This window comes from Hypanus sabinus, chromosome 30 (assembly GCF_030144855.1).
Source record: "Hypanus sabinus isolate sHypSab1 chromosome 30, sHypSab1.hap1, whole genome shotgun sequence".
Lineage (NCBI taxonomy): Eukaryota > Metazoa > Chordata > Chondrichthyes > Myliobatiformes > Dasyatidae > Hypanus > Hypanus sabinus.
In genome coordinates this window covers 10699536-10712118 of record NC_082735.1, presented here as the reverse complement: position 1 = coordinate 10712118, position 12583 = coordinate 10699536, and the positions used below count along the sequence as shown (strand labels likewise).

At 44.7% G+C, this 12583-nt stretch overlaps 1 protein-coding gene across 1 annotated transcript in view; it reads right to left on the bottom strand.

Annotated features, from left to right (window-relative positions):
• Positions 1-10615: 10615 nt before the first annotated feature.
• Positions 10616-12583, bottom strand: part of LOC132383326 (CD2-associated protein-like) — a 128474-nt gene continuing 126506 nt past the window's right edge. Inside the window, exon 18 of the mRNA XM_059954229.1 lies at positions 10616-11301. Coding sequence (XP_059810212.1) covers positions 11251-11301 — 51 coding nt within the window. The 3' untranslated portion in view covers positions 10616-11250. The remainder of the gene's footprint in view (positions 11302-12583) is intronic.

Here is a 12583-nt window from a genome sequence, read left to right as displayed (position 1 = left end):
AGCAGAAGAGTTTTCTTTGGAGTTGGAGCCATTCAACACAGCAGTAAAGCCAAGTGATTGCCTGCACATTGCTTTTGCTAATGTGAACTCTCACTGGAACAAGACGTCATAGTTTACCTTAGAAGTCTCCAATCTCTTCGCTTATCCCACTGGCTCCCATCATTCCATCTCCGATCAGGTTCCCTTCTTCTCCAACCCTTTCCAGCTGGCGCTTCCCAGCTTTTGACATCATTCCTGCTCCTCCCCGCCCTCCCTCACCTGCCGATCACGCCCTCACTTGGCTTCACCAGCTCTTGCTTTGCCCTTTTCCCGCACCCACTATTACTGGCTCGTGAGCTGGAAATCTTCCCTCATCCTTTCCAGTCCTGATGAGGAGTCTCAACATGAAGTATTCGTTCTGCAGATACTGCATGACCCACTGAGTTTTTCCAGCTCTTGGTGTGTTACTCTTGATTCCCAGCATCTGCAGTCTTTTTTATTTGTCCCCAGTCAGTAAATACATTTACTGTGTTTGCATTAAAAATTACATAGGAACCACACTGCCTCCAGCATTTTCCGTTTGTGCTTTAGATTTACAGCATCTGCACTATTTTGCCTTTTGTAATATCTTTCAGTGTGCTGTAAAGATCTTAGTACTGCCAAAAAAGAGCCCCAATCATAATCGGGTGATGGTGTTAAAATAAAGATCAGTGTCAGCACATTGGAAATCCATGTCACCCAGTACCCTGTCTTACCAGAGCAATGGGTCAATGCTGAGTTCCACATCCTCTTTTTCTCTGTTCTAAAGTGTCAGATTCAGATTCACTTTACTTGTCACATGTATGCTGAAGCATACTGTGAAATACAGAACCTGTGGTAACAGCTAACATAACCTAAGGAAGTGCTGGGGGCAACCCGCAAATGCCACCACACATTCTGGCACCAGCATAGGATGCCCACAGTGCTGAGTAGCACAACACAGAACAACAACAACAGCAAAACAGGTCCCATTTCTCCCACACTGTCCTCCAAAATCGGGACAGACCCTGTCCAGATTCCAGTCTCCAATGGACTTGTAGATTCGCAGATACTGGACTTAATTCTCACAGTGGACTCAGGGCACTGGCTGTCAAGCCTCAACTTCAGATCTTCCGAACTTCCGATTGGCCTTCAGGTTTCAATCTTCATATTGACCCTAGCACTATTCCAACCTGAAACACTCTTTCCACTGGTGCTGCCCAAGTTTTCCAGCACTCCCAATTTTTATTTCAGATTTTGATCTCCACTGATCAGATGTAACCAGTTTCGTGGAGACACGGAAGGCTGCAAGTGATGGAATCTGGAGGAACAAACAACCTGCTGGAGGGCTCAGTGGGTCAAGGGAGGAAGGGAACAAGTCTAAAGGCAGGGTTTGACTCCATCCCCCACCCCCCTCCAACACATATGCTGCTAGACCCGCTGAGTTCCCCCAGCAGATTGTTTATTACTAACTTTATTGTAGGTTTTTTTAAATATAAAAATACAGAACTGATGTCCTTGTTGCCAAGTTTGTGGATGATACAAAGATGGGTGGAGGAGCAGGTAGTTTTGAGAAAGCAAAGGGGCTACAGAAGTCATAGGCAGATTAGGAGAATGAGCAAAGAAGTGGCAGATGGAACACAGTGTCAATATGTGTATGGTCATGTACTTTGAAACATAGAAAACCTACAGCACAATACAGGCCCTTCGGCCCACAAAGTTGTGCCGAACATGTCCCTACCTTAGAAATTACAAGGCTTCCCCATAGCCCTCTATTTGTCTAAGCACTATGTGTACTTATCCAAAAGTCTCTATCAAATCCGCCTCCACCACTGTTGCTGGCAGCCCATTCCACACAGTGATGCACCATCAATAACTCGGAGACGTGGGTTAAGGTAGGCTTTTATTGGCTGGAAGAAAGCAAAAGCAGCAAGTGACCATCACACGACATCCTGGAGACTGAGGAAGGGTCTGTGACTCCAATCGCCTTTATACAGGGGTCTGTGGGAGGAGCCACAGGACAGTCAGCGGGGGGGGGGGGGGGGGCATGTCCAGACAGGTATATGTAGTTCACCACACACACTCACCACTCTCTGAATAAAAAACTTACCCCTGACATCTCCTCTGTACCTACTCCCCAGCACCTTAAACCTGTGACCTCTTGTGGCAACCATTTCAGCCCTGGGAAAAAGCCTCTGACTATCCACACGATCAATGCCTCTCATCATCTTATACACCTCTATCAGGTCTCCTCTCATCCTCCGTCGCTCCAAGGAGAAAAGGCCAAGTTCACTCAACCTGTTTTCATAAGGCATGCTCCCCAATCCAGGCAACACCCTTGTAAATCTCCTCTGCACCCTTTCTATGGCTTCCACATCCCTCCTGTAGTGAGGCGACCAGAACTGAGCACAGCACTCCAAATTAGACACTTCCTTTGTTAGAAGAAATACAAGCACAGACTATTTGCTAAATGGAGAGAAAATTCTAAAATCTGAGGTGCAAAGGGATTTTGGAGTTCTTGCGCAGGATTCCCTAGAGGGGAACTTGCAGATTGAGTCGGCGGTGAGGAAGGCAAATGTAATGTTAGCATTCATTTTGCGAGGACTAGAATATAAAAGCAAGGATGTCGTGTTGAGACTTTATAAAGCACTGTTGAGGCCTCACTCAGAGTACTGTAAGTAGTTTTGGGCCCCTTATCTAAGAAAGTTTGTGCTGATGTTCAAAGGAGGTTCATGGAAATAATTCCAGGATTGAAAGGCTTGTCACATGAGGAACGTTTGATGGTTCTGGGCCTCTACTCACTGGAATTCAGAAGAATGAGGGGTGACCTCATTGAAACCTATTGAATGGTGTTACAGTGGATAAAGAGAAAAATTGATTCCTATGGTGCAGAAGTCTAAGACCAGTGGACACAGCTTCAGAATAAAGGGATGACATTTAGAATGGAGATAAGGAGAAATTTCACAGAGTGTTGAATTAGTTGCCGCAGGCGACTCTAGATGCCAAGTCATTGGGTATATTTAAGGCAGAGGTTGATAGATTCTTGATTAGCATGAAGGAATATGGGGAGAAGGCAGGATTCTGGGGCTGAAAGGGAAAATCAATTTGCCATGATGAAATGGCGGAGCATACTCGATCAGCTAAATGGCCAAGTTCTGTTCCTATATCTTTTGTTCTTGTACAGCACAGTAAAGGGCCTTTCTGGAACAAAGAGCCAGTGCCGCCCAGTTACAATTAACCTGCTAATCCATAGATCTTTGGAATGGCTGGGTAACATAGTGGTTAAAGTAAGACCTGCAAAATCGGGGTTCAGTTCCATCACTCTCCGTAAGGAGTTTGTTCTTCCCGTGACAGTGTGGGTTAGCTCCAGGTGTTCTCACTTTCCCCCATTCCAAAGACAATACGGTTAGGGTTAGTAAGATATGGACACGCTATGTTGGGGCTGGAAGTCTGGCGACACTTGTGGGCAGCCCAGCACAAACCTCGCTGATTTGATCTGGCACAAGCAACACATTTCAGTATTTCTATACACATGTGACAAATAAAGCTGATCTTTAAACTTTTTCTGCAGCAGGAATGTTTATTGCTAACTTCCCTTTATTGTTTATTTAGATACACAGCATGGTGACAGTCCCTTTTAGCTTATTAAGCCTGTACTGTCCAATTACAACCACACAACCAATTAACTTGGTTTACGATGGCACTGGTGAAGTTCAGCGACAGCTTGCTAGTGGCAAATAAAACAAGGAAAACAATGAAATTCTTCATTAATTACACTTTTTCTGCTGAACAATCACTGCAAACAATACACTGTACCTTCCATTGGAGCTAAGCTTCTGAACCGATGGTGTGACCTGGCATTTTTGCGCAGGGGACTGAAGTCTCGAAGGTGTGGCGTGGTGTGTATGGCTGGACTGAGGCAGCAGGGTCCAGGCTAAAGTCCAGGGAATGGGCCAACGTTTGAATGGTGGGGACTTGAAGGCCATTTGACTTGGCAGAATCGAGGTGAGGAGAGCAGATGTGATGCAGAGGGCCCGGACTCGCCCCAAGAATGGGTAAAGACCTGAGGTTTGATCGATTTAAGCGGCAAGCAGAATTGGAGAAGTTGGGTACTGGCCAAATTGAGGCAGTGGGGCACTGACCCGAGAGCAAAATCGGGATGGTTAATGTGCCAGGACAGATTGAAAAGGACAGGGTGTCGGGGCCAGAGGCGAGGGACGGTCTGGTTCAAATCGCTGCTCCGTGAGTTTACTCGACTCTGCACTGAACTTCAGCTTGTTGCTCCATGGGGTTTAGTCATCCCTGCACCGAACTGTGGCTGTGGCCTGCAACTATCACAGTGTGAGCTCACTTTTGTGAATGTCAGCTATTTGCTTTCTTCACTTGCTTGCCTGTTATTCTCTCGTCACTCTCCACACTGGGTGCTTGCTGGTCTTCTTTCACTTTACTGGGTTCTATTGGGTTTCTTTGTTTTGTAGCTGCCTGTAAGAAGACAAATTTCAAAGTTCTATAAAGTATGAATACTTTGAGAATAAGTGTATTTTGACTTTGACCCTGCCAACTTGTACTATCTTTGAAATGTGGAAGGCTTCAGTTATACTGGTGCCCAAGCAGAAGGTGATAATCTGCCTCACTGACTATCATTTAGTAGCACCGATATCCTCCGAGATGAAGTGCCTTGAGAGGCTGCTGATAATAATTATCAAGTCTTGCCTAAGGAGCTCCAGTTTGCCTACCGTCACAACAGGTCAGCAGCAGATGCCATTTCAGTTGCTCTTCACTCAACCCTAGAACACCTGGACCGTGAAGATGGATACATCAGCATGCTCTGCATTGAATATAGCTCTGCGTTCAACACTATCATCCCCTCAAAGCCAATCTATAAGTTCTCGACCTAGGCCTCAATACCTCCTTATGCAACTGGATCCTCAATTTCCTCACTTGCAATCCGTTCAGATTGGCAACAGCATCTTCTCCACAATCTCCATCAGCACAGATGCACCACAAGGCTATGTGTTTAGCCCCCTGCTCTCATCACTTATGCTTAGGACTATGTGGCTAAGCACAGTTCCAATGCTATATTCGTTTGCTGCCAACACCACTGTCATTTGGCCATACCCAAGACGGTGACGAATCAACATATAGGAGGGAGATAGAGAATCTTACTGAATGATGCCACAACAGCAATTCTTCACTTGATGTTAATAAATTTTATGACATATGCCAGTGATATTAAACCTGATTCTGATTCTGATGTCAACAATATCAAAGTGCTGATTATTGACTTCCGGAGGAGAAAACCAGAGGTCCATGAGCCAGTCCATATCAGAGGTTCAGAGGTGGAGAGGGTCAGCAACTTTATAATTGTACAGCATTATAATTGCAAAGGATCTGTCCTGGGTCTAACACAAAAATGTTTATAACAAAGAAGGCATGACAGTGTCTCTTCTTTCTTAGAAGTTTGCAAAGATTTGGTACGTCACCTAAAAATTTGGCAACCTTCCGAAGATACATGGTGGATCTGTTTGTATCATGGCTTGGTATGGAAACACCAATAACTTTGAATGCAAACACCTACAGGGAGTAGTGAATGTAGCCCAGTTCATCATACATCTAAACACATCTACAAGGAACACTGACACAGAAAAGCAGCATCCATTATCAAGGACCCCCACCATCCATGCCTTGTTCTCTTCACACTGTTGCCATCAAGAAGGAGGTATAGGATGCTCAGATCCAACACCACCAGGTTCAAAAACAGTTATTATCTCTCATGCTGTAGCCCAGGGAAAAGTACACACTCAGGACAACAACTACTTTTACGTGTTTTAATTCCTTTATCTGTTTTAGATGCTTAAGTGCCAGAAGAGGGTCTTAAAACAAAACGAACGACTTTACAATCAGACCCTGCCATTACAATCTCTGTTTAACCTTCGATCCACACACTTGTATCTCGACTAATTGCATATACAGTATAAAAACACAAAGAAAATGGTACAAAACTAATACAGTACTAATACGGTAGTGGCAATTCTGAAAGAACACAATACAGACAACATTAGAATCCCCCCAACCCTGTATCTTGTACATCGCAGTGATAAATGTAAGCGGGTACATCTCGTCTAAGACGTCTACTACTTTTTAGTACACACGTGCTGAACCCCCGATCGGAGACCAGACTTCACGTTACGCTGTTACATGCACAATCTGTCATGATACAATAAAGTTAGACAAAAGGTACACTTTGGCACAACTTTTACAAGATACTGCTTGGTAGTTAAATTACAGGAAGACTGACTTACTTGGCCGGTGAGGAACTTTGCAAGCCACGCTACCCAGCGTTGAGTCCTTTACTCGTGAAAATCTAAAGCATCCACATGTAAAACATGTCAAATTACCAATATTCTCGAGTCGCCAACAAACATAAATATATTCACATGGATATTGTAAATTAATGCTCACCTTTCCTCACCATGCCTAGCACCTCTGGGGGAAACTTGATTCCAACGCCCCAACGGCTTCGGCAGCAGAAAACAAAATGGTCTCCCCACTATCCTGCGTGTGCATAATGACGTCACCATCTCCACTTAAAGGCACAGATGCCTATTCTAGCATTACCCGGATGAATGCTTAAGTACTCTTTTAACAATACTGAATAGCATTCAATAGTCACCCAGTTACACTCAACCATCAGGCTCTTGAATCAGAGTGGATAACTTCACTTACCGCAACACTGAACAGATGCCGCAACCTGTGGACTCACTTTCAAGGACTCTACAACTCGCGTTCTCAATATTATTTATTTATTTTCTTTTTTGTATTTGCACAATGTGCTGTCTTTTGCAACAAGAGCAAATACAGCAACATACACACATGCAATGTCAGATGAACTCAGCAGGTCAGGAAGCATCTACGGAAATCAGTGTTCATGCCATCAGGTTGGAGGCTATGAGAAAAAGAGGTGTTGCTCCTCCAACCTGAGTTTAGCCTCATCTTGGCAGTAGAGGAGGCTATGGGCAGATGTGTAGCCACTGGGAGATCCTGCGTTTTGTAGCAGACAGAGAGAAAGTGCTTGACAAAACGGTCCCCCAAAATGTGTCAGGTCTCACTGACATAGAGGGCAGTCCAATGGGAGCACTAGATGCAACTGATGAGCCCAACTGACTCGCAGGTGAAGTGCCACCTCACCTGGAAGGCTTGTTTGGAGCCATGAATGGTAGAGGGGGAGGAGGTATATCACTTGTCCCATTTGCAGGGGTAAGTGTCGGGAGGGTGATCAGTGGTGAGGGATGAGTGGACAAGGGAGTCATGGAAAGAGCGATCCCTACGGAAAGTGGAGAGTTGATTGGGGGCAGAGGATTTGGGAAAGATGTGCTTAGCAGTACAGTCTCGATGGAGATAGATGCAAGTTGAGTGAGATTCACTAGTTAAAGGTGACCTGACTTGCTTGGTATTCCGAGTGCTTTCAGCTCTTTTTACCTTCTGACCTGTGGACCTGTGAACTCATAAGGTTAGCTACCCTTTACTGGGAGTGCCTGCCCAGTCCTCGATGTCATTTGTAGAATTGCAATGGGCCAAATGGCCTATTTCTGGTCAAATGTCTTGTGCTCTTTTGTCCTGTGGCTTTAGTTTTATTGTCCATGGGAAGACTGTGATCTACCCCCACGTAAATAATGAAGACTAGATGTAAATGGACAAATATTTGGACAAATTTTCCACTTGAAAGAAACTTACTTTAGGCATTACTAGATTCCAATGTGCATACTTGAAGAACACTCTCAGATTTTGGTGAGTATTACTACAGTCTTGGAAGAAACTGTCTGATCGTATTGTGAATGATCAGGGGTCACGAGCCGGGTGGTGTCCAAAACCTGCAGGCAGAGCTAGAAGCAGGAAGCCTTCGTATTATATCCCAGAAGCCAGTTACCCACACCAGAACCTCCCCCCTCCGATAGTCTCTCTTCTCCCTTCTCCCATGCAGCAGAAGTTGGAAAAATCTGAAAGCACATTTTACCAAGTTGAAGGACAGCTATTACTCCGCTGTTATAAGACTACTGAATGTTTCCCAACATTATAAGATAGACTCCAGACCTCACAGTCTACCGCATTATGACCTTGTACTTTTTTGTTCCCCTGAACTGCACTTTCTCTATATAGTTCCACTTCATTCGACATTCTGTTACTGTTTTTCCTTGTACTACCTGTTCCATTACAAAAAAAAGTTCATGGATCCAACTCAGTAAGACAGAAAGAAACGAACTCCAGTTACCTATTTAGAACTTCAAAACATCATTTACTGGGACAGACTGATCCACAGAGCCTAAATGTTCCTAAAACATTGAGAATGTGTCTCCTGGCTCCTGGTTGAATTGACTTTGGACCAAACATCACAATTTTTCAGTGCAGTGCAATCCATTTTCTAGGTTGAGCTATATAAAGGAATGTGTATTGGACGTGTCTATAAACTACAGCTTATATATGACAAACTAAGTGGGTTCCATATGTAATGCTGAATCCCAATCGATTGGTCCCACAAAATAATGAGAAATTAGAAAAATTACATTGCAATTTTTTGTTTGGGTGGTTTTCACCCCGATTCATGGAAATGGAGTAAAGCTTGTGGTCCTGGACTCCAAGTGCCTACAGAGGTCTTATCCCCTCTGTCAGTAGCAACAGAGAGCTTGGGAACCTAGAAAATGCCTCTGTGCTGGTGAATTAACGGCAGAAAATGCTGCTGTAGAGGAGGGAGGGAGATACAAAGCATTCAAGGGGTCTGGTACCAGCCACTCCCTCTTTACAACCGACCTGCTCCGACCAACTCAATCTGCTGAAGAGAAGTGCCACGCCAGTGAGACTTGGACTCAACACTCTCCAGCATGAATTTCTGCTTATTGTGTCAAAAGCAATGAGAAAACACAAAAAAAAATGTTGTTCGAGATATATTGTGTAATAACTGCTGTTTCCAGCAGGTCCATTGATGTGTGATTGTTAGTCAATTTCCAGGGCCCAGGAGGCTTATTGCTAACTTTAGCTTTCCAGCACAGTCACATGACCTTTCCAAAGGGTCAGAGTTGTTTATAACAAAGTTAAACTTCAAACACATATTCCTTCCTCAGCTTCTTGCTGTAAACAATGAAGTTTTGTAGGCTATGTGGAATCAATGTAAGACAGAGGGGTTATGTTATCTGGCATGCATCAAATCAGACAACTCTGGCTAATTCATTTGCACCATCAGAACTAAGTTCATGGAATCTTGCAGACCAGGCCAACCTTGTCACTTAGCACATTGAACAGGCTCACTTGTATAGTCTATCAATCACTCAAAGAGTCAGCCCTCACGCCATTAAATTGTGGTGTCTGGGATCTCAGTCTCCAGAAGCTTTTAGGCCATCAGAGTAAATTATTTTGTCCCAGCAAAGATATCTGGAAAAAAAATCACATGCAGATAATGTCAGCTAATAACAAAACATGGAAGTATGGAGAAATGGAATTGATTAGGTGGCTTTGGGAACCAGCATAGACTGTCTGCCAAGCTGCTCATTGTTTAAACGCAGCACATTAGTTGCGCCTCTTAGTTTAAGACACTGGCTGGGAATGGTCTCTGTACCTTCCCCAGCAATTACAATATGCAAGCTATTGACAGTATGGATCAAACGATGATTAAAGAGAACGCCAAGTACAAAATGCTGGATGAACTCAGCAGCTCAGTCAGCATTTATGGAGAAGGACAAACAGTTGACGCTTCAGGCCAAAACACTTCAGGACTGGAAAGGAAGGGGGAAGCCAGAGTAAGAGGGTAGGGAAGGGGGAAAGGTAACAAATGATAGGTGAAACCGGTTGAGGGGGAAGGTAGGTGATGAGGGAGGGTGGATGAAATGAGAAGCTGGAAAGTGATTGGCTGAATAATAGAAAAGAGTGAGCCATAGAAGAAAGAGATTGAGGATAGGCACTAGAGGGTGGTGATGGGCAAGTGAGGGGCAGAGAAGGGGTAACTCCAGAGCCAGAGAGGTGAAGGGAAAAGGAGAGAAGGGGGAGGAGGGGAGAAATAAGAGGAAGTTAGAGAAATTAATACTCATGCTGTCAGGTTGGAGGCTACCCAGATGGAATACAAGGTGTCACTCCTCCATCTTGAGAGTGGCCTCACTGTGGCAGTAGAGGAGACCATGGACTGACACGTCAAAATGGGGATAGGAAATTAATTAAATAGGTGGCCACTGGGAAAGTCTACCTTTTGTGGTGGATGGAGTGAAAGTGCTCAATAAAGTGGCCCCCCAGTCTATGTTGTGTCTCACCTGGAAGGACTGTTTGGGGCCCTGAATGCAGGTGAGGGGGGAGGTATAGAGGGCAGATGTAGCACTTGTTCCTCTTGCTGGGGTACAGTAGATGGTCAGTAGAAACTCAGCTCTTTCTGCTTGTTGCCTTCTACAATGTCTCGCCTGACACCATCTCTCACCTGGTGCAGTCTCACACGGATGTGGGCAGGCAGGCTGTGCCCCACTGCTACTCACACTGCTACAGGCTTACTTGAAAAGGTGCGGGCCTGGATCTGGTGCAGCTCCACACCAAAACCGCTGCTCGAGTTTCACACCCACAGCAGATTCTTGTCTGCCATGATCTACCACCATTTCGTTTGCTGTTTTCTCGCGCCAAGAAGCCAGGAACACACTGGGTATCTGCATTTGCCTTGGGTGCACCTGGAACAATTCATCCCAGGCTTTTCCCAGCCTTAACCAGACGCTGCACCATTTTCACTGCCTCATCACCCAAAATGCAATCCAATTTCATTCATTGCAGTGTTTGTGACTTGGATCCTTAGAACGTCAGGTACTGAAAGAGTTCCATACACTCGACTGGATGTGAAGGCAGAGACTACGGATAGAAGTCCAGGCAGTGCCTTTTACCCAATTGACATATTGGATTCACAGTACAACAACAACCACACTTCAGAAATTATTTTATTGACAGCTATTGGGTGTATTGAAAGTTGTCACAAATATTGAGTCTTTTCAAGTCCTACTTTCAGATTTGTGTGGAGCTTCACATCTCAGGATTCCTGAAGATTCTTGATGCCCATGGGATTCGGCAGAGGGCACACAAGAAAAGCCTGTAAAGATCCTGTAACAGCAGGAGCCAGGTTCAGGGTTGTGAGACTCGCAGTGCTGTATCACAGGAAAGAGTCTGGTATTGGCTTCTCCGGTGCTGGACATGTGCCCTGTATCCAGCAGAGGAGAGGGAGGGAAGGTCTGATCGAGGTTAGTGCTCTGGCAGCAATGTCATCAATTTTTTCAGATTTTCAACCTCCACCTGCAATAAAAGTGTTACAAAAAAAAAATCAAATAATGTTGTGAAATACTTCACTTTCTTTTTCTTTTCATTGGGATATGCTAATTTCTGACACAATATTACTCCCAGGGCAGATAACCCGGTTCTTCCCGGGGTCTTCAAGAGTCTCTCCCGTCTGTTCAGGCTGCTGCAGATCTGCTCAGTAGTGCCACCATCAGGCAATGCAATGGCACTGCAGGGATGGAGCTTTCAGAACCAGGTTGATTATCACTGACGGATGTTGTGAAATTTGATGCTTTGTAGCAGCAGTACAGAGCAAAACACTAAAAAGTATAATTTATTTTAAAATCACATAAATAAATAAATACAAAAGAGGAAAAGCAGGGTAGTGCTAACCCAGGCTGCTATCCCCACATGCTTCAAATCAGCCACCATCATCCGTTGGTACCAAGAACTCTGCGTCTTCAGAACTAAATGACTACTGTCCAGTGGCACTGACCCAATCATCATGAAGTGCTTTGAACAGCTGATAACAAAGACTCCTTTCCTGCCACATTGCACACTCACCAATATGCTTAACAACAGAACCGTTCTATGACAGATGCTCTAGGATCTGTCATGCACCTGGCCCTAACACACCTAGTAAACAAGGGCACTCATGCCAGAATGCTGTTTCTGGATTTCAGTTCAGCACTCAACACTATTGCTTGCTTTGACCGTCAAAACATGGAGAAATTTTTACAAACTCCCGCAGACCCCGATGATCCTGTGGTTTGTCTCTGAGGCCAACGTTAGAGCCTCCTTCAGGGGGGTGAACCCGTGGAAAGCCTCCAGCCCGGATGGGGTACATGGCTGAGTACTAAAGACCTCTGCTCATCAATTGGCTGGAGTGTTCACCAGTATCTTTAACTTCATATTTTGGCAATCCAAGGTACCCACTTGCTTCAAGCAGGCTTCAATTATACAAGTGGTAACAAAAAGAATGTGGTAACCTGCCTCAATAAGTATTATCCAGTAGCACTCACATCCACTGTGATGAAGTGCTTTGTGAGATTGGTGGTGAAATATATCAACTCCTTTCTGAGAAGCGACTTGGATCCACTCCAATTTACCAACCAGCATAAGAGGTCCAAAACAGATGCCACTCCATTGGCTCCTCGATCAACCTTTGAACATCTTGACAGTGAAGGTGCTCAGGATGCTCTTTATCGACTACAGGTTGGCATTCAACACTATAGTCCTCTCAAAACTAATCAATAAGCTTCAAGACCTTGGCCTCATTACCTTCATGTGCAACTGGATC